The following is a 22,513-nucleotide window of genomic DNA, read 5'->3' on the forward strand; positions in this document are numbered from 1 at the left end:
GTAACTTACCATAGGAGAAAGGCTGACTTAAATGATTAACTCAATCCGGCTGATTGGCCTGAATTAGTTAAACCAGGTACGAGGAACAGGGCCCTGGTTTGGCTGATTTATACATCTTTTACCAGCAGGGTGGCATTCATTTTTTCAGAAAAAGCAGAAAAGGCATAGTGACATTCATTGGAAACTCAGTGCCAAGCAATTCCGTGCACTAATCAGGTTACCCTTAGAAGAAAAAATACAAAACAAAACAAACAGAAGATACCACATCAAAACCATGTGTGTAAATTAGACCAAGTAATGTAAGATAAGAGATGGATTTTGTTTGGATTTTGATTTTATTTTCTCAATATATACATGTATAAAAAAATATGAATTTCTGTTGTAGAAAAGTCAGATCTCTGGCATTGTCGTGGCGTCAGTTGAGATTCTCGTTGTAGTTACCGTATACATTGCAACACCTAAACAAAGCTTTTCTAGAGTAGCGTTGAAACTATACAGATGTTGATGATCAGTTAAATACTAGAAGATAAAAGGTGTTGCTTCTTCTAAAGGGCACACTTTATTTGCTTTGTCATCAAAGTCCATGAAAGCTCAAAAGAAAATCGGCCGCAAATTACAAGACGAAAAAAAAAAAGTCCCGTCAAGGATTTATACCAGTCCAATTTCTTCTGACTTAATCACACAAAACAATGTTTTTTCTCAGTTTCAGAACAATATATTCAATGGACTTTCCTATTAAACCCCATCAAGGGTTAAAATTGATATCAAGGTTAAAGGCATGAGGGTCTCACATAGGTAACAGGCTGCAGAAATAACCCATCTGACATTCAGGGAACAGATTGAAAGTGGAGAATGAGGGTGTGGTGGGGAAAGTTTCCTTTCATTTTCCAGAGAGACCAGACAGTCCCCCTCCCCCCAAGATGAACACGCTAGTCCCAAGCACTGCTGACTGGCCTGCCGGCATCACTGCTTGGCCTTCTTGAGGATGGTGCCCACAGCAGAGATCACGGTTGTCTTCGTGCCGCTGGCAGTGGTGGTGACAGACACAACACCGGGCAGGGTGGCAGTGGTGGTGAGGATGGTGGGCTGGGCGATGGTAACCGGCACTGCGGAGTCCCACTTGCTCTTCCTCTTCTGGGCCTCTGCATGAAGAGGGAGAGTTAACAGGCGGGTAAAGCAAAAATACAGTGACTCCAAAACAGCATTCACTTTTACATCCTGAAGTGATTGCAAAGAGGCCATATAGAAATGACAGATCATTGTTAAAACGCTCAATTGGATAGACATAACAGATGGTGATACGGTCTATCACTGGACTACTGGTGCTAATACAGTGAGTCATTAATAGACTAACACTCCACAAGACAAGCTCAAACAATTATAGCAAACCCCTCTGAAGGCCAAACAATACCACATTAAAACAGACATCCCTGTTTAAAAAATACTTTTAGGAGAAAATTGCTGTGCTGGCTTTTTTTGGTATTCATCTGTTACAGACCAATCGGAGCAATGGCAATTGCTGCCGAGAGCCCTGATCTCTGATTGAAGCTTACTCTTTGGGTGGATGTCCTACTTGAACCCTCTAAGGTCCCCCCCATTTTCGCCTGATTATACTGTTGTAATATTTTTACTTGTAACTCTGTAACTACAAGGATTAAAGCCAAGTATCTTATATGGAATTACTCAGCACAAACTGAAGATTCTGAAAAAAAAAAAATACTTGTGGTTGCCCCAGCAAAGTTATTACAGATATCAAAAAAAATAAAAAAAGCACTTATAAGAAAAAACTGAATTTATTGTCAATACCTTTTTTTTTTTTTTTTTTAGTGTTCCAGGCAGACTTGACACTGAACAGTGAAACTTCAAAGTCTTATGAACTTGTGTAAAAAATACTCAAATCTGACATACAGAACAGAAATTACAGCCATTTATAATTAGACTACCAACAACCGTAATAACTATAAAAAAGAATAATAAACAGATTCCAGATTCAATTTTTCTACTTTGCATTTGGTTTTCTTGCTGTTTCACGTCTTTCTGCTCTGTCTGTGAATTGCATCTATTCCTGCCTTACCCATGTGCGGTCTGTGAGCTCTCGCACAAACACACAGCTGAGTGCAGCCTAGCGCTCTCAGATATGCCCGTATTTGGTATCATTGGAAAGCTACAGCCCTGCCCTGTAAGAAAATGACAGACCGTTCACCAATGATGGACAGGGTTCAGGTAATAGGGCATGGAATGCGGACCCCCTCTCCTCTCTGGGGTGTCACCAAAAAAAAAAGATATGCGAGAGACAGGATTAGAGTAGACGTAGAATGCTCGTCGCACCCCCGGGGACGATTTACAAAGGGCGGACCCCAGAGAGATCCAAGTATACATCTTACCATTCTTTTGTGACGTGTCCAGTTTCTGTATCATTTATGCTTTAAGTGACCATAAGTGGTAGTAGGAACTGATCAAATAATTCTCTCTTCAGGCAAATGGGTAGATTCCCTTTCAATATGCTATTGCAAAGAAAGTTGGCATTCAGTTATCAGTGCCAATGGCAAAGGCAGTAAAAATAGACGCATGCATGTATGCCTTCCCTGTTCACATACCTGCGGCAGTGGTACTGGCAGTATTGGTTGTGGTGGCGGCTGCGCTGGTGGTGGTGCCCTTCTTAGTGCCTGTCACAAATTCAATCTGAAAGAGAGGTTTATTGTCTTATTGGCAAGTTCTCAATGAGCAATTTCTGTTACCAGTCTGTGTCTATAGCTTCCATAGAAAACACCAAGGTCTAACAGGGTGCAAAACTGTTATTCAATTAGAGAAAAATATTCTATTTGTAAAACTTTCACAATCACATTAACATCTCTTTTTCACTATGAGGATTGGGGGAGAAACTAATTAAAACTTTGAGTAAATTATACAAGTGTGTGATATAATTGCTCGTCGAATTTCAATAGTAAAACTTATTTTGTAACTAGAGGATTTCTATGAAATGCTTGAGAACACACCCCTTGTTGGAACTCCCTTTTCTTAGCCTGAAGATCTTCCTTTCACTAAGCAGGCATCAACTGTACAAAATGTTCTGTAGTTAGACACCTTTGTTTTCCAACAGTGCAGGTAATTTTGATGACTCTGCACCTATTCACAGTTCACTGTTGAAACTTGCTGCTCTGAGGGTAGTTTCTTCATAATTTGATTTGAACGATGGTATATGGATATGAATAATTAGCTGGCCAAGACCTGTTCTGTTTTTGCTCAGAAAAGTCACATGAAGAAATTGTTTGAAAGCTGTATCAAGACAAAGGAAAGGAACAATTAAAGCTGAATCATGTTCACACAGATGCATAGTATAGAGTCTGTGGCTTAACTGATGTCTTACTTTCAGTGTAAAAATTAAGATGTGACCATTTAATCAGCATTTAAATATTTTATACCCTTATATTTCAATTGTCTACATTTCTACAGTGGAGGATAATATTTGCAAAAATGAAGTAAAACAAACTAAAATAATGGGGAATTTATTTTGGTCAATCAGGCTGTGCATCGACTACAATAGCGTTGTGCTTTTTCTAAATGTGTATATGGGCCATTCTACGGGAATGGGACAAATTGATCCAAAGATTTTTTTTTTAATTGATGTTATTTGTTTTCATTGAAACAATCTGAATGAAGTATTTCTTATCTATATGGAAATTTACTTGGTTGAGCTAATGTTAATATTTTTATATATTTGCGGGTTTTCATTTTTTTTCCAAACATATGCATTTGTCATTACCAAAACACTAATAAAATATCTGGCATAAAGAAAAATACACACCGTATTGATTAAATCTTAAAATATTACATATTAATATAAAATTTGTTTTTAGAAGAAAAACTTTTAGACATTGACTATTAAAATTAAACAAATTAGAATGCATGAGGTTTTGTATAGATATTTATCGTAAAATAAGTAAGCAGTGGAAAAAATACGAAACTTCTTTATTTCAGACATGCATATCTGAACTACTTGACAGTATAACCACCACCCCTGATACAGCAGTTGCAGTTGTATTTGTTAAAATAGCCTTTGTATGGTGATGAGGCTGTACGATAAGGACAGCTTGTTATGGTAATGACATTTAAAGATTTAAAATTATATTTAAAACATTTAAACAGACAAATAACACTGCACAGCTTCTCAAACTTTTTTTATTGTAAATATTTGTACTTCAGAACATGCAATCATAAAAATGACTGCTTTTTAACTTTCTAAACAAGTTGTTACGGTAATGACAATTTTGAGCATATTTGGATTTGTATAAAAAACTGAGGCCTACACATACTGATCTATTTATTTTGAAGACCGAAACCATACATTAATTGACATTTACATTCATTCATTTACAAATACATGTATTTATGTTAAACCAGGTTACGGTAATGACAAATAATAAACCTAACTCATGATTTTCATACATTTTATGTAATTTTTAAAACAACTGTTTGAAAGATGTACTCACCATGTGCTCAAGTTAGAAAATGATAATACCTCTTCTTTTTTTCAAATGATCAAGTGGTGACCTAATGTATGTTTGAACTAGGGCGCAAAACACCGTTTGTTATGGTAGTGACATATAAAACTAGGGACAGGAATTGGCACACTTAAATATATGTATAAATATTTATCTTTAAATACTTTAACATGTATATAATAAAACATCTTAAAATTATATTTCCATAATTCAGAGTTACTCCAAAAAAGTTGTACAAGAGTTTGACATGGGGACAATGGACATTTGTAGCTATTGACCCATAAACACCAAAATGCATATTTTAAAAATATGCATTTTGGTGTTTATGGGTCAATGTTTTATATTTTATATATGTTTTAATACTAATTTGAGGTGGGGACTACAATTTGTCCCTTTCCCGTAGATTAAGCCATATAACTCACTCACAATTATATTTCGGAACCTTATTCAACAGTTAAAGTCAAGTTGAAAGATTGGCCGTTAACGGTGATTTGGAGATCCTTCAAAACTCACTCTTAACCCAGCTGTGTAGTTTCTTTTCTCCAATAACTTGGCAGTTTTCTGCAAACATCTGGCTAGGCTTTAGAGTTTATTCCTCTGTCCCTGTATTTTGTAAAAAAAAATACTTGTATATGGCTCACTAATATAATGTATATAACAGATAACTTCTTAATTCACTGAAAGCGAATTATAATTATAATTTCCCTCAGTTTGGTACTGAAACTAAATGCTGTGGCAGTTTTGGAAACAGCTGACAAAGTGTGATGATTGCTCTGTGGCAGGACTGACAGATTTCAGAACTCATAAGACCCTCAGAAGGACCTTCAGACCTCCACCCCATGCTGGTTCTGAAGCAAGTAATTTCCATTGGGCTGAAATGGGAAGGAGCTCAATCACCAATGATCCTCAGTGTATTTCACTTTTTGGGTAAAGATTTAGTTGCTGCCTGTAGATGTGATAAGAGAATGAACACCAGCGTTTAACGGCATTTCTCTGAAACAGCTCATTCAAAAGTGCCTGGGATAAAAGAGCATTCTGAAGCGATTAGTCATTGTTAATCCCACAGCTCCAATTATGACTTATAACGGACACTTCATTCTTTTTTAAAGGGCTGGCAGGGAGAAGTAGCTGCCGAGTGACATTCTTGGACCCGACTCCCAAGGATACTGCCCTGGGCTGTCCACTCCAGCGTGAGAGAGTGGGCTTCAGAAAAATACCTCGAACTGTAGACCCAACAGGCATGTCTCACGACATAAACATCAAGTTTTTTTGTTTTTTATACAAATGGACAAACTGAAAGCATTTCATTCTGTGGCCTCTGAATTTGAAATTGGTTCGTCTTTGCACATCCTCCATGGGCTGTAAGGTCACTACTTTTCCCAAATGTGATCTTACAGCCAGGCTAAAGCATCACAGGGAAAACTGATTCATCCCTCATTGATAATACTGGACACTCAACATTTGCCTAGTAAGTCACAGTAGTTTCTCAGCAAAACTGCATGCATGAAATTTGTCCATATTGGAACCAGTGCTGTTAAGCTCAACCTGTACATGAAGTGGTGGCATATAGTAGTTGAGCTACTTGAGAGCCCACAAAGATCAAGTGTACATGTAGCTCTGAAGAAAAGGGGGAGTGGTTCAAAGGAAAGTTTTGTCCTTTGGGTAAAATATTTTAGCTGAACAAAACTACTTGAATTCTGGGAAAATGTTACATATGAATGAATATCATCCTTTAAGGAGATTTTTATTCACGTTCCGTTTCATCCACTTCAAGCAGCTGTTTTTCCAAAATATATGTGGTCAAAGGGGGGTGAAATGGTAGAATGGAGGGGAAAAAAATGAAAAAATGCCCACCTTTGTCCGCTCCTTCTTGGCTTTCTCCAACTTGTCCATTTCCACTTTCTGAGCTTTAGCTACAGGGATGAGAGAGAGGTCAACACATGCATTTCACCTTATGGTTCAAACTCTCCTTATGTCATAAATAAGGGTTAACATTCTCAACCAAGCCCCCAGCAAGTCACAATGCATGGACTTGTATTTGACATGACTGAAGGCATTGGTAGACCTTGCTAACTTTTATCCTTGAGAGCAACAGGTCCTGCTGGTGTTGATTACATACAAATTAACTGATTTAATAATTGTCCACATTATGGTCTTATTAAGTCTAGATTAGTGATCTTTAGATACTCCAAGACCACAGACCATAGGCCTAGGGATAAAAACCTATTCCTTGACCTGAAGACTTGAGTGATAGTGCTGCATTATGAATGTAATTAGATTTTTTGATAGTTTCATATTCAAGTGAATATTCAGATAAATGTCACCACATCTCTCAAGCTAGTTGAACCATTTTAAATACTCGGTATAACAGTTATCAAAATAGATGCACCTCCTTTTCTATTCTATTTCCAAGACTCAAGAGCAGAATCTCGAATTAAGCAGCCAAATAAGCAAGCTAGGCTGACACAGTAAATTGTTATTCAAACACTGTGGAAATACAGAAATGTTCTCATCGCTACTATTAAAAAACATTTACTAGTACTAAAAAAAATTAACAATTTTTGGAAAAAGTGACAGTACCTAGAGCTTCATAGTAGGAGTCTTCTGACCATCCATGGGGGTCAAACATGTCCTTCAAAAAGAGAGATCAAAATCAAAACAGTTGTTAGGTTTTAATTACCCAGTTGAATTGACTCTGAAGATCTAGTATTCAAAGTCTTTGGCTCTAAAAAATGCAGAATCCCAGAGGTGAATAGTTTTACAATAGACCTGAGCAATGCAATTTGCAGATAATCAAGCTGTGTACATCTGTCTGAAACCGTAGGATCACAGAAACACAAGGTTTCATTACATTTTTACAAAATGTAATTTGACTGCATGTATATGTGTATACATATGAAACACAATAAATTAATATACTTAGTATAATTGTATATCAACAAGCAGCGCATTTCTATAGAACAATGCAAGTGTGGGAGGTTTACTTGCACACTGAAGGAAATACCAATTTAATCACGCAAAATACATGTACATTGCACAACAATGTACATAATGGTTTAATCCCTCGGACTGATTTTATAAAATGTTATGAGCCATCCAGCATCCATTTTAATTGAAGGATTAATCATTACAGTAGAGTGCATAGAAAACATACTTACACTATGGAGTGTAATGACCTCAGGGTCTGATTGTGTTCATCTAACTTGCACAACAGATCACCTCAACCTCATTCATTCTCCTCTCTTTCCTATTTTCTTTAACTTAAAGTCAATTAAAAATGCACTATTTTTGCATTGGATTAAAGTAGGAATAGTCTCTCTGCAATGAAGAAAACAGTGCTTCACCTTTGGGTAGTTTGTGCCCAGTTCATCAATACCACAGAACTGGATCAGCTTCTCATAAATACTAGAAATATAAAAAGGAAAAATATAACAGTCACTATATTTAAGCATACTAATTAGTAGACAAAAGTACACACAAATAATAAAAAAAGGTTTCAATCCACTGTATCAATGTAAATATTAGAAGGGACTTACAACTGTAGCAGCAGTATAAGTTAGCATAGTTTTAGTACAGCTGTCTGTAGTACTGAACATCAGTTTACTTATTGTAGATCATATCCAGTTTTATTGAATTACCATATTATCAGTAATACATGGCACTGCTTGCTGTGGTTAAATAGTTAGATCAGCTTTTCTATAGATTTCTATATATGTAAAGGGCCTGATTTTTCAAACTAAATATAGTAACTAATAAACATATAGCTATTTACTAATGGCTATATGTTTATTAGTAACAGTTACATGCTTACAGCTCATCTTCACACTCACATTGGTTGTACAAAGGTCAGCTAATTGATCGCCTCCGATAAAGTGGCATTTCTCCTCAGAAATTAATTGCTGAGCTTAAATATTTAACCTGGTTTCAACATTTAGAGATGCTGTATTTGGTGCTCGTCAGCCCTCCCTGCCTGCCTTTAAGGCCCTATCCCCCTTGGTGAATATAGTTGGAAATAGTGGTTTCAGTGGTTGCCATTTCCCTTCTGAAATGCCGGGACATGGATTGATCGCAGGTGGGAACAGGTACAGGTACAGTACCTGGGGTTTCGGAACTCCTTTTTCATTTGGATATGATTGTTGGTGTCGAAGTCATCATGAAGCTTTCGCTCATACAGTTTGAAAATCTTCTCCTGGAAAACAAGGGAGAGTGATAACTGAGAATTAGAACAAAAAATAAATAAAATAATCAAAGGCATCTTTTTAGGTGAAAAAATATCTTATTGAGGTTTGGAGTTAGATAGGTGTGAATATTTCCACTGATGAGTTTTATGCCTGTGTACTCATTTTCTCGTAACTGTTTTGAAAAATAAAAGCTGAAGACTGAAAACTGAAAACCAACTGTGCTTCTACCTGCAACTAATAACTGCCATATTCTCAGACTTCAGCAATAAAAATGTATATACATTTTAACTTGAAATGCATTAACTTAAAGCTCTTTTAAATACTATTAATAGTATGGTGAGTTTAGTGCTGCAACAGTAGTCAATTCCTGCTTTGCTGTAATGACCAATTATAAAAGGTATATGCCCCACAAAACAAATAATTAACATAAATATGAAAAACTATCATTATTGGTGTTATTCTTAATGGTAAGTTTTAAACAGTTTATTGTGTGGTCTACCCCAAGCACAAACAGTGTTCTGACAGTAGTTAGAGTAGGAAATGCCTAAATTAGGTAGAAGTTAGTACGTCTCTGCAGGGCTGACCCTGCACACTCGGGAATTCCGGGTAATGTGCAGTGAAAGAGGTCATTGTGCTGCCACTCATTTTAATACCTGGGGGTAATATTTAACAGCCATGCTCAAGAGGTCCCTATGACACCAACGCCCTCTGTTCTACTGCGGTTTTGTTGGTTAGGACTGAGAGACGTGTTACCTTATAAAAAAAATAATAATAATAACCCTTAACCTAAACACTAACTCTGGAAAATTGGCAGATAATTAAAATAATGAACATTAAATCTTAAAAGAAAACAGAATGTGTTCTCACTTTAAGATAAAGTTTTCATCTATGGAAAGTTTTATTTTAGAAAGGAAGGGGAACATAAAGATCATAAGAAGAAACAGGGAATCACTTAAGAAAATATAATAGAAACAATAACAAGCAAGCATAACAGGAAATTTCAAAAGCTATAAATTGTTCTGACATTGATGGGTAACCATGACAATTTGAAGTTGCTAGGTCCCCACTGAAAAATATATTTACAATGGTTTTACCCACCCTTCCTTTGTATAAGGGTGTTCCTGTGCATCTTTGACAGGAAATTAGTCATAAGGACAGGATTGCCATAGCAAGTTAAAACAGAGGTATTCCACTAACTTTAAGCGCAATCCAATCCCCCAGGCATGGAATGGATTCAAATAATGTACATAAACTTATTAAAACTGCCAGTATTACAAAAAATTCAGTGAATAAAGTGGCAAACTGTGGTCCTGGAGGGCCAGTGCCATCCTGCTTTCATTACAAATGTTTTCACAATTACCATAACAAATGTGATTCCTCTCTCATTTGGACATTTTTAGGATATTTACTTAAAGGGGACATGGTTTCTAAAATTATGGTGTGTTGCTATAGTGTATAAGTAAAATATCTACCACTCTTCCAGATCGATTCTAGTATAAAAGTAACTTTTAAAAGTTATTAATCTTTCCAACTACAGATTAATACTTAAGGAAACAATCCAACAATCAAAAGGGTAAGTTTACATTTAATTTAAAAAGCAACAATCACCATGCAATTGAGAGGGGACATGCCCAGTTGTCTTTCTGCTAATATGATGTAGCACATGTAACATGTAAAGAAGCATAAATCACATTTTTGGTCCTTGACAGATTACTGTGGTTTATTTATTTATGGACTGATTAATTTATTTGCAGAGACCCTTATCCAGGGCAACTTAGTCATTTTAATGTATATTATAAATTGAAAAGTATATTAGAAATGTATATATATATATATATATATATATATATATATATATATATATATATATATATATATATATATATATATATATATATATATATATATTACACACACACACACATCCTAATTAAAGTAAATTAAAAGTAAAAAAAAAAAAAGCGAGCAAATGTGGAAATTCATAATGACATAATTTGCAATAGTTACATCACTAGTATATGGATAGTAGATTGTGCTGAAGTCAGGGTTTAATATCCATAACACCACATTTCTACATTAGGCACATTTACACTGCCATTTCTGATCAGGATCAACTTTCAGCTTCCACAGGGGTCCTCACATGTGCACTAGCACGCAAGTCCAAACTTCATTATATGCATATTAAATTAGTCCTTTAAAGCATGGCTATATCAAAAACTACAATTATCGTTGCAAATTATTCTAACAAGTAAAACCAACGCAATTGCATATGTTTCACAGCCGAAGCATTTTAAATTAAAATTGTAATAATTTTTTTTGCGAAGATAAAGTAATGAGCCATTTAATTTAAACAATATTTGATTTGTAATAAGGGAAGTGCCTCTTAACTGCTCCTCTGAAGCATGTCTGCCGCCAGCCTTTAAAATGCTGCCGCGTTAAAAAGTTCAACCAAACTTAAATTATATGTATATTAAATTAGTATTTTAGAACACAGCACTGTATCGAAAATTGTATGTATCTTGTTACGAATTGTTATAACCAGTAAAACCAACGCACTTGCATATTTTTTCACAACCGAAGCATTGAAAATAAAAATACAATTATATATTTTTGCTAACAAAGTAACAAGCCATCCCAGCTAACATCCCAGTTAGCAGGGATTTAGTGTTAATTTTAACAATATTGTATTTATAATATGGGCAGTAGGGAAGTTCTCTTATCTGCTCCACTCTTTGTCTGCCCCTCTGTCTCTAAAACATGCCACCACAGTGCATAGTGGAACTTGAGTCGGTCGAGCATTTACACTGCCAGGATCAAATGCTACCGATGCATTTGATCCGGATCCGTACCATCTCATTGAGAGGTAGATTTGATCCAATCTCCGAGCATTTACACTGTTATTTCTGATCCTGATCAAATGCTACCGATGCATTTGATCCAGATCAGAAATGGCACTGTAAATGTGCCTATTAGAACACCAAAAACATTCTCTCTTCACTAAGACTCAATTTAATAAAATACAGAAATGGCATAGGCATTGCTTCATTCCTCTTTTATGATCTTTTACAAGGACATTTCAAGTGGTTGAGTTTGGCAAGGTAAACATGGGACAGGACCAAGAAGAATCGACAAAGAATGCCAATAAATCTTGAATTGGCACCACTGATTAAATTATCTTTTTCCTTATCAGTTGGGTTTCAGCTCCAGGCAGTTTAGACCGGTCACAGTCCTAGCACTGGTTACGGGACATCAATACACCAAACAAAACGCCAATACAATTCATTATGATATTGGCAGCTTTTGCACATGATACTACCCATGTTAAGTGATTTAATTCACAACATCCATGCTACTCAGGACATGCATATACCTTACGAAAACTCAGTCAAACTGATTTGATTATTAGGATGTTTTTGAGAGATATAGTGTAACCAGTGCTGAGGTGTCTGACTCACAAATTGAACAGCAGTGAGAGACAATTCTGAGTGTGAAATTAAGGAATCTGACTGATCCAGCAAGAGAGAAGAGTAATTGTTCATACTTTCAAAGGAAATAATACAGGCATGAATAGAGACCAGAGAGACTGGAAGGGGTACAAACTTTTGTTAACCACTATCAAAATGTAAAGCTATAGTGTTACTGCAATTAATGATTAAGCTTAAAATTGTGCAAGACAGGATACAGCTCCTTCCCCTACAGTTTGATAATGGCAATGTGCGGGTAATGCAAATATTGACATGCTCAGAGCAGCCTTTTTCTTGTATTACAATACACTGCTACAAACGATCAGTAAATGGAAGAATTCTGCAAATGATATACTCAAAACCTGTGTGCACGTACCACAGTAAGGAAGCTTAGGGGCCTAATTTATTCCTTATAGAGAGGTCCCTGCATTTTATGTGCCCTGCTTTCTAAGGTTGCGCTACATTCCTCCCAGTGCAAAGTGTTCATGAAGTCTGCTTAATTAAAATATTCCAATTATTGATTCATTGTCTCCCGATTCCTTTAAATCATTTCAATTAGGCACACTGCCATGTTGATGCTGCAGCATCAAGAGACATTCATTTAAATATAAAACGTATATTTAAGTCACAATTTCAAGTACTGTGCAATCAATTTCAGCATCGTCAGTTGGTTAACCCTGCCTTCTGTCCGAGACTGACATTGTTCTCTAAAGAACTGGCCATAACATTTCTTTCAGCATCTACCATTTATCAAATTGTTTTGCTTTGTTAAATTGGGAAGTTCTTCAGCTTTAATACAAACTAATTTAAATCGCTGAACATCTGTAAATCAATGTCTGAAAGTGCTTTAACACTACACTGTTTGGTGAAATGTGCATTTCCTTGTGCATTGAGTTTCTGTAAAAAGGGATATATTCAGAAAAATATATTCAACTGCAGAATACAAACTGCCCCATGTGTTATGCATGGCTCAGGTGGCAAATTAATGTGTAAAATAACATCTTGTTGGTGTTCATAACTTTCTTTCCCTATAGCCGTTAATCTCCACCTTACATTTTCAGTTTCTATGAGGATAAATGTCATAAGAACATAAGAAAGTTTACAAACGAAAGGAGGCCATTCGACCCATCGTGCTCGTTTGGTGTTCATTAATATCTAAGTGATCCAAGGATCCTATCCAGTCTATTTTTAAATGTTCCCAAACTTTCAGCTTCTACCACATCGCTGGGTAGTTTATTCCAGATTGTGACGACTCTCTGTGTAAAGAAGTGTCTCCTGTTTTCCATTTTTAATGCCTTGAAGCCCAATTTCCATTTGTGTCCCGGGTGCGTGTGTCCCTGCAGATCTGGAAAAGCTCCTCTGGTTTGATGTGGTCGATGCTCTTCATGATTTTGAAGACTTGGATCAAGTCCCCACATAGTCTCCTCTGTTCCAGGGTGTAAAGGTTCAGTTCCCTCAGTCTCTCCGAGTAGGACTTTCCCTTCAGATCTGGAATAAGTCTGGTTGCTCTCCTCTGAACTGCCTCTAAAGCAGCGATATCCTTCTTGAAGTGTGGAGCCCAGAACTGCACACAGTATCCAGATGAGGTCTAACTAGTGCATTGTACAGTCTGAACATCACTGCCCTTGTTCTCAATTCTACACTTTTGACAATATACCCTAACATTCTGTTTGCCTTTTTTATTGCTTCCCCACATTTCTTGGATGGAGAAAGTGAGGAGTCCACATAGACTCCTAGGTCTTTCTCATGCGTTACTTCATCTAGATCTGTACCTCCCATAGTGTAATTATAGTGGACATTTTTGTTACCTGCATTTATTACCTTGCACTTGTCCACATTGAATTTCATCTGCTAGGTGTCGGCCCACAACTGAATATTATTTAAGTCCCTTTGAATAACCTGTGCTGCCAAGATTGTATCTGCTGAGCCACCTATTTTAGTATCATCTGCAAATTTGACAAGTTTGCTAACTATCCCGGAGTCCAGATCATTAATATAGATTAGAAAAAGCAAAGGCCCTAGTACTGATCCCTGTGGAACTCCACTAACAACCTCACTCCAGTTAGAAGCAACTCCTCTAATCGACACCCTCTGCTTCCTTATACATCAACCTGTTCATAATCCATCTACTAACATTACCCTGAATGCCTACAGGTTCCAATTTGAGGATCAGTCTTTGCTGTGGATCCTTATCAAAAGCTTTTTGAAAATCTAAGTATATCATATCATATGCTTTCACATGATCTACAGCTGCAGTTGCATGTTCAACAAATTCTAATACATTAGTCAGACATGATCTGCCTCGTCTAAACCCATGTTGACTATCTCCAAGAATATGGTTTTCATTAAGATGCTCTTCTATTTTCTGTCTAATAATTTTTTCCAACATTTTACAGGTGATGCAGGTGAGACTGATTGGTCTGTATATGAGGTCTGGTTTACTTTTATTTTTTTATTTTTATTGATGACTTTCAAGTGGGTATCAAAGATAACTTGCAAAATAAGGTTATGCAAAATATGCGCATTCACGCTTTTAAATGTTTTGATTGTGATGTCTTTGACTTTGTTTAGAGGTCTCCGTTTCTTTAATGCATCAATTTACTTATTTTCCATTTATACAAATTCTAATTAGTTTTATTTTTCTAATTATTCAAAGCGTAATGTGCCAATTTCTTAATTGTGGATTCAACTAAAGTGGCTGCAGGGAGGTTAGAATTGATAAAGTTGAGGTTAGAATTGATAAAGTTGCATAAAAAGACAGGGACCTAAACTGGACACAGTGGCTGGTAATAAATCTAATAAGCTGTTTTTTTAAGCATATTTAAATTGGTTGTGTGATCATGTGAAAGAACGCTTGTGCAAACCTTAAAAGGTGAATAAACAGAATGACTAATATATTGGAGAACAAATAAAAATATATACACTTATTTTTATTAGGGTTACATGTGGTTTAAACTTATAATAAAATATTTGAACTGATTTTGGAACGCGTACTGCCCTACAATAAATGGAATGCTACACAACATAATAAAATAGCTCCCTTTATATCAATTGACAACCAGCTACTGTTCCAGCTATCTATGGTAAACGTATTAACCAGAAGCATGGGATTCTGAAGCCAGTGACCTCCCTGTAAGAAGAGTTCAGTACTGACCTGGAGATGGACGGGGCAGCGTCCCGGGGGCTCGGGAGGAATTCGGATTTCATCAGGGGACATGTTCCGCACCCTCTCTGAGAATTGAGCTGCAAAGTACAAATTACAGATCAGCGTAGTCTTAAATGTTACATTGATTGATTATGGATTAAACCTAGGATACCATCTGACAAAATCATGAGGGACTGCATTTGTCCTACATGACTCTACAGGTGCATTTGGTAATAGTGGTAAATTAACCTTAACTGATAAAATAACAATGGAATTATCCCATATTGATATGGATAGAGTGCATTACATTAAACATGTTCTCCTCAATGTGGATTCTGGGGCTAATAGTCGCATTATGTAATTATTTCTCAGAAATGCAATACAATATAATGCATCCCAGATTAAAGGCGCAATCTGGCTCCGGTCCCTTTACTTTGTATGCACACCTTAACGTGTTTTTTTTTTTTTTTTTTTTACTTTTCCAACCCTAGAAAGCACCTCTCCAACAGGATGTATAGATCACCCAGAAAATAACACTTCATAATGTCTTGGAAAAAATTAATTCTGATCAATTAAACCGATGTTCTGGTGAATGTGCTAATTAAGAGATAGTTTGAACAAATACCTGAATAACTTTCAAGAACCAGATTTCCTTTTTGGAGAGGTAACTGGCTTAACTGATCCGTAACTAGCTTGTGTTCCCAGTCTTTGGAAATTGGAGATTTAGGGTGACCTATCAAATCAACTGCACTAGGGATTTTCATGACCAGGTTAGGAGACCAATTAATACCTTGCTTATGTGGACATGGGTTAACCAGTAACATGGGCTGATGGTTGTTCTTTTTGGAATACTTGTACAAGATGACTGAATCCAAAATAATTCTGTAGGTTTAAATGCTACGGATACTCTTTCCAGACATCTTTCTTATCCTATCAAAAGTTGGTTGTGTTACAGATTGAAAGGACAATTCAAACTCAGTGCCATATGTCAGTTTATCGACAATTCTTGATACACACCAAACATTTCAAAGAGCTACTGGTTAGTCAAGCATGTGGATGATTCCCAGAAAATCAAAGTTCAAGCTACATAGCTTACAAAATAATAATGGATTCTCTGTTCGTGGACTTAACAAGTAAAAACTAAATATTCCATTTAGTAGTTTGGACAACTTCATATAGAGGTCATATTAGATTCTAGAGTAGGTTTTGGCCTAGACTCACTTGACTGGTATGAAGTGGGGATGAGAACATCAGAAATGCCTCCACCCCAAACTAATGAATCAAGGAGCTGCTGCAATGGTGTTTGTTTGCTGTGGAGGAGGGATGTAAAACAATGAACACTGGAAAGTATTTTTGTTGTTACCTGACACTTAGGCTTTAAGAGAAGGAAGTCAAGAACCCAAGCAGCACCCCCATCAATGGATAATCAATGGTAGGCTGTCTCAGTTATATAAATCTCTGTATAGGCTACACTGCATTTTGTAATTTACTGTAAATCTATTTTAAACACAAAATAGTGTTTGTACTTTTTCCTGGACAATGTAACTTATTGCAGTTCCATGACTTAATATGAAGTATATAAATCCAATGCATTTACACTTTATACCTTATTAAGCTGCCTTGAATCAAGACATTAACCTTAGAAAGTTATTAGGATGATAATATATACAGCCTTTGGAGCTCAAAAGTTTGTGGTGAATACAAAGTAGTTTGGGTGAATCCAAATAAGTGTTGGGGGATAACAAGTTGAAAGCTAAAGAATTAGGAGACAATACGGTCCAGTGATTACATTTTAGAGGAAAGGGGGGGGACTGTGTGGTCTGATGGGAAGATCAAATTACAGAAGAAATGGAGAGATCTGGGTGAGATGGACAAAACAGTTTCAGAAATACTATACTAGCAAGAGGAGTGCTCCAGGCTCCTTAAAGGAGTATCTGAAGACAAATGGATTTTAGTGGACATGGAGTCAAAGATCATGTGGAAAAAACAGCAGCAGTCTTAAACACAAGAAAACTATAAGGAGCTTGTGATGGAGAGCAGTAACAGTGGAGACGTGTTGTAACGGATCCGGACATGCCTCATCACTGAGCAGCACTGGGAGTGTCAGGGCTCGTCTCGGAAGGCAGCCTTTTTATGACTGGAGGCTCTGCATTTTTTTATGCGACACTACATCTCTCAAGGAGGTATCTGTGCAGTTTCCATTTTCCCTTTACTCCATGAGAACTTGAGTCTATAGGACTCTTGGGGAGGGGCAGCACAAGAAAATGTTCCCTGAAAGAGAGATATTCTCTTGTGTAATATGGGTAAAACAGCTTTGTTTGACCGGGAGTTGAATTTTGCATAGTCGAAAGGTCACCTCACACACTGCATGCTGGGACCAGTTCCTCCAGCATATCACAGCATGTAGAGAAGTGTGCTCACTGTGTGCCCCTCCCCTGTTCAACTGGGAGATGTTCCATTACGCAGTATGGGTAGGTATAATGCAGCGGTTGCCAGAAATACTCACAGCACAAGGCATAAGCAAGGAACTCCCAACAGGTCAGTCTCTGCTGCCTGTGAAGTCAGGGTCACATCCAAACAGTAATGGAGCTACAGTCGGTTTGGATTCAAGGAGAGGACCCATTTAGTGCCAAAGACAGGACACTGTGGGTCCACCACATTCAGATGTTACAATCTAGAAAATGTGTGAAGGGACACACAGCAGCACTGCACACTTCCTAATGCACACTTCCTGAAACAAAATCACAAGAGGCTGTAATAGCCCTTGTTGAATAGCCAGAAGTCCCCTTGGGTAGCCTATATGCCAAATAGGCCTGGGTGATGGCACTGACCACCCAGGAAGACAGCCTGCTCAAACCAGGTGCCCCTGGTGACACAATCCATAAACAAAGACAGAACAGCTTGGAGCAATGCGTTTTGGCGTTTCCGTATAATAGGCCATTGCACACACAAGAGCACAAAATTCAGCTCTGGGTCAAATTAAGCAGTTTTACCCATACTGTGTAATGGAACACCTTGTAATTCAAAAGGAATGCAAATTTGTTCATCTATAAAAATAGTTATCCGATAGGAAAGGACTTTGATTGGAGAATCTGTTAGGAACATGCCTTCTTTGACTCAGTTTAGGCAGTTGAATGAATAAAAATTAATTAATTAATAAAAATAAAACATTAAAGCTAGGTTTTACACAAAAGGTATTACTCTTGATTGTTTAATCCAAAACATAAAATGGTTAATGAAATCATTAATTTCAAGAGGTTTAATTGATGTTCTTCAGATCATAAAAAAAATAAGACCACAAAAATATATTTTCTTCCAGAAATTAAAGGTTTCTTTACAGGGAGTGAATTCCTTCTCAACTGAAAATCCAGCTAAAGTTTGCAGGGGACACGCATATTTTTGGTTGATGTAAGTAAACCTTATTGAACCTTTCCCCAGGTGATCTCTGAAACCATGTTATTACTTGTTTATGTTGCTAAGGCATTCTGCTTTACTGCTTACAAGTCTAGCCAAGCTGACTTCAACAGGCAGAAATATCAGCAAGCTTCATTGAGTTTCTACCTTACAGAATCTGTACCTAAAACTAAATTTGGTACAGCATATGTGTAGATTGATGTGAACCCAGCACTATCTTTGAATCTGTCTGGGACTGACTGTCTCATGTAATTTACACTTACAATACCATTCAATCCTCTACAACATGGGTGCACAAACTTTAATGTCTGGAGGGCAAATTTCTAGGTTAAACTCAATCAGGAAGGCCAAAATAATTTCTCTATTGAAATAGTGTTGGAAATTGATCGAGGTATATACATTTGGAGTGTGTTGAGGTGCGTTTCATTTCATTTGTCTTCTGACTTGGCATCGTGATCAGAGCCCGACTGATACAGGTTTTTTGGGTCTGATACTGATAACTAGGAAGCAAATTACCAAAATACTTTTTTGTTAGCATGCAAAACAGACATTCTCTAGCATGGATCCCTCAAATCTCTCCCTGTCAGAAAGAAATTGTTTCATTTCAAATATGCACTGAAGGCAGGAGTTTTACATAATAAACTAATTTTCATCATAAATAACCACAAATCAAAGAATAAAGGAAAAATGTGTAGAACATGCATATTAGAACAAAGCACAAGGTATATTAACAATTTCACACACATAGAAAAATGTGCATGTTCTATACATCAAAGAATAAGAGTGTTCCATCTGTTTTACCCTGTTTGTATGAAGGGTGCTATATAAATCAAGTATTATTAAGTGCTGCTCTTGCTTAAATTAGCATTTTTCACCCACTTTTCAAGTCCTCCTCAGTGCTCAATACTGCCAATCCAAACAGTGGTTATATATCAGGCAGCACAGCTGTATTTAAAAATGCACTTGAAAGTATAACTTATTTAATACATATGTTAAAAGCATTGCAATAAGAATCAGTCAAAACACAATGTACGATTTGAAATAGTTTTGTAAATATCATGTAAAGTTGGTTTTAACCAACATCGACTGGGAGGTGCATTTTTTCCACTAATTTTCTATAAATTTTTCACTGTGATCTGAGCTTGCTTGTCATTTGGAGACAGTTTTTGTTTGCGGATATCCAGTCAACACCTTCAGTGAACATTTACTGCTTTTCTTTATTTTAATTGCTATTGTGAATTATGAAAAGCTATTTAATTTGCTTTTCGGAAAAAACATGCATCAATACCATAGTATACGGTAATCTTCAGTCATGTATAAACACTAACTAAAACCATGGATACTCAAATGCAGCACAGCTTTCAAATTGGTTTAGTGTTTTAGTAAAACACATGTTTATTGGTTGATAAGCCATGTTTCTCAATGGGTGCATTTTTGCACAACACGTGATATTAGCTTCTCTCAGGAATTATTTTAAATCGCCAACTTTTAAAAACAGAAGTTAACAGAATATTTCATGTAATAGGATTTCCAAACCAGTAATTAAAAGGGCTTGACATCTTTGAAATGCATTTAATTTGCAAGTTTGTTTTCGTTGTACCCTTCTGTGGTCTTAAACAAATTTGACTGTTGACAAAATTCAAGGCAAGGATTATCCCCAAACTGAGGCACGGACTATCCCAATTTGTTTCCCCTCACAAACCTCCTGGCTGTCATCTTTCACAGATCTTTTCACAGGGTACTGTAGCTTTTCTTGCATTATAAAATTAGGATATATTAACATACAGAATTTTACCTGCTTAGTTTAATTTCTCTTGAACTGGAATAATAAACTGAAAATCTGCATATTATTTTAAATGTTAAATCGGGAATCCCTGCCACAGTGCTAAATATTTCCTTAATGTAGGCGTTAAACTTTCCATTTTAAAATGATCCCTAGTGCATTGTTCTAATATGGTTACAATAAAATACTAGTGTGACATCCTTTTCCAAGTCGAATTGCCTTCAGTAAGAAGGTAAAAATCTACATACAGTCATGCTCACACACATTGTAATACATAAAATACAAAATTCAGTTACAATTAATAATAGTACAACACAGTGAAACTATAGCATGCTCAAAATAGCAAATGTGTAACACTCAGAATGATCCAATCTTCTTTAATGGGCAGTGTAAAGAAGTGTTGTACTGTTGATAATTCATAGGTTGAACTGCAGACAGGTTAATTATACAGGTGTGGTCTGTAAAAACTCACTTTAAACTTGAATACCTGCATGTGTTTTTCTTTTTTTTGTATGGTTTGAGGCATAAAGATGCATCAAAAATGAAATGGTTGCTAGTATAACAGGGTCTATATTGTAAACCTCCTGAAGCTGGTAGCATTCAACTCCGAAATGTCAGAGGAGTGGCCTTTTGGTATAGCGGGTTGTAAATGCTGCGGAGGTTTTGAAGACAGGAGTTCCCTGAGCAGAGGTGTGTAATGATTTTTGTCTCTGATATTCCCAAACCATACCACATCCTGCTTATTGGTCATACTGAATAACTGAGTGTTCTTAGGGGTGTAAAACAATATTTCCTGCTGTCTCTGTGCCAGCCACACCCCAATCCAAACAGGCTTGTGATGCCACAAGCTATAAAATAAGTCATCACCTGCTCAGGTAAACATTGCTAACAACCTGTGACCGCTCCCTCCCAACCTTGCCCAGCCAAGCCAAGCCCAGCCCTGCTAGGCTCAACCGGAGTGAGTGACTGCCCTAACACAAGCCTGTCTGGCTTTGCCTAGTGGGACTCATAGGCCCGCAGGCCTCTTAAAAGTAAAACAATAATCACAGCACAGCACATGCTAGAGAAGCAAAGTCAGGCACAGGGGGGCACACAAAATCATGGTTCAAAACTTTGAGGCACCTCAAATAAGCTCACACGTGCAGAGCAAACGCAAAAACGAACAAAAAACTCACAACAAAACAGAGGTGCAGACGTACCACGATCCCTGAAAGTTTCTGCTTTCTTCTTGTACACTGGGGCAGGGATCTTGTTAGGGCTGGGAGACTTACATCAAATTTATTGTTACCACGGTATTCAATAATCTACCTCCTAAATGTTCCATACCGCGGTATGTGCGGTAACAAAACATCCTCACACAACACTAGTAGAGGTCGCAACTCTGAGCGTGGAACGTTCGTTCTCAATGGGAGACCAAAACTTAGTGCAGCTGTCTCTTATGATTATAACTCACTATTAAATCAATCGTACATGAACAAACATTAATATACCAAATGTATGTAAAAATACAAGTATTTAAAACCTCATTTCAAACATTATCTTGTACTCCTTTGTTTTTATCCTCCTTCTACTGGTAACTTAAAAAGGCCAATCCTGATGATGTGTCTGATGTTGTGCTGCAGGAGCCATTTGTTCCGCCAGGCAGCACCGAAAATAATCGGTCACTCCCATTCTTTAAGGCAAAAGTCGCCGTGAACCAAGGGATTGGACCCTGTCACTCAATTTAAAGTACAGTACTCATTTAAACCAGAAAAAGTTAACACTAAGTTTTTGGCAAGGAAAACCAACATAACACCAACAATAGCATAAGAACAGGCTGAAGAGTAGGCCCAGTTATTTTTTATATATATATATATATATATATATATATATATATATATATATATATTCTATTCCAGTACGAAGAGATACATGTTCAATAAAGTTAATTTTGCATTGTTCTGATTTTTTTGTTTTGTTACAGTGATTAAGTTTGCAAAGATTATAACTGCATTGAAAAATAGCACAACTATACACAGACATAT

At 36.7% G+C, this 22,513-nt stretch overlaps 1 protein-coding gene across 1 annotated transcript in view; it reads right to left on the reverse strand.

The window, feature by feature from the left end:
- Window positions 1-316: 316 nt before the first annotated feature.
- The window catches only part of sap30bp (SAP30 binding protein), a 48,914-nt gene continuing 26,717 nt past the window's right edge, over window positions 317-22,513 (reverse strand). Inside the window, exons 5-11 of the mRNA XM_066704907.1 lie at window positions 15,302-15,390; window positions 8,600-8,691; window positions 7,847-7,907; window positions 7,083-7,134; window positions 6,357-6,415; window positions 2,598-2,682; window positions 317-1,142 (exon numbers count right to left, since the gene is read on the reverse strand). Of these exons, the coding sequence (XP_066561004.1) occupies window positions 964-1,142; window positions 2,598-2,682; window positions 6,357-6,415; window positions 7,083-7,134; window positions 7,847-7,907; window positions 8,600-8,691; window positions 15,302-15,390 (617 nt within the window). The 3' untranslated portion in view covers window positions 317-963. The remainder of the gene's footprint in view (window positions 1,143-2,597; window positions 2,683-6,356; window positions 6,416-7,082; window positions 7,135-7,846; window positions 7,908-8,599; window positions 8,692-15,301; window positions 15,391-22,513) is intronic.

This window comes from Amia ocellicauda, chromosome 5 (genome assembly GCF_036373705.1).
Source record: "Amia ocellicauda isolate fAmiCal2 chromosome 5, fAmiCal2.hap1, whole genome shotgun sequence".
NCBI lineage: Eukaryota > Metazoa > Chordata > Actinopteri > Amiiformes > Amiidae > Amia > Amia ocellicauda.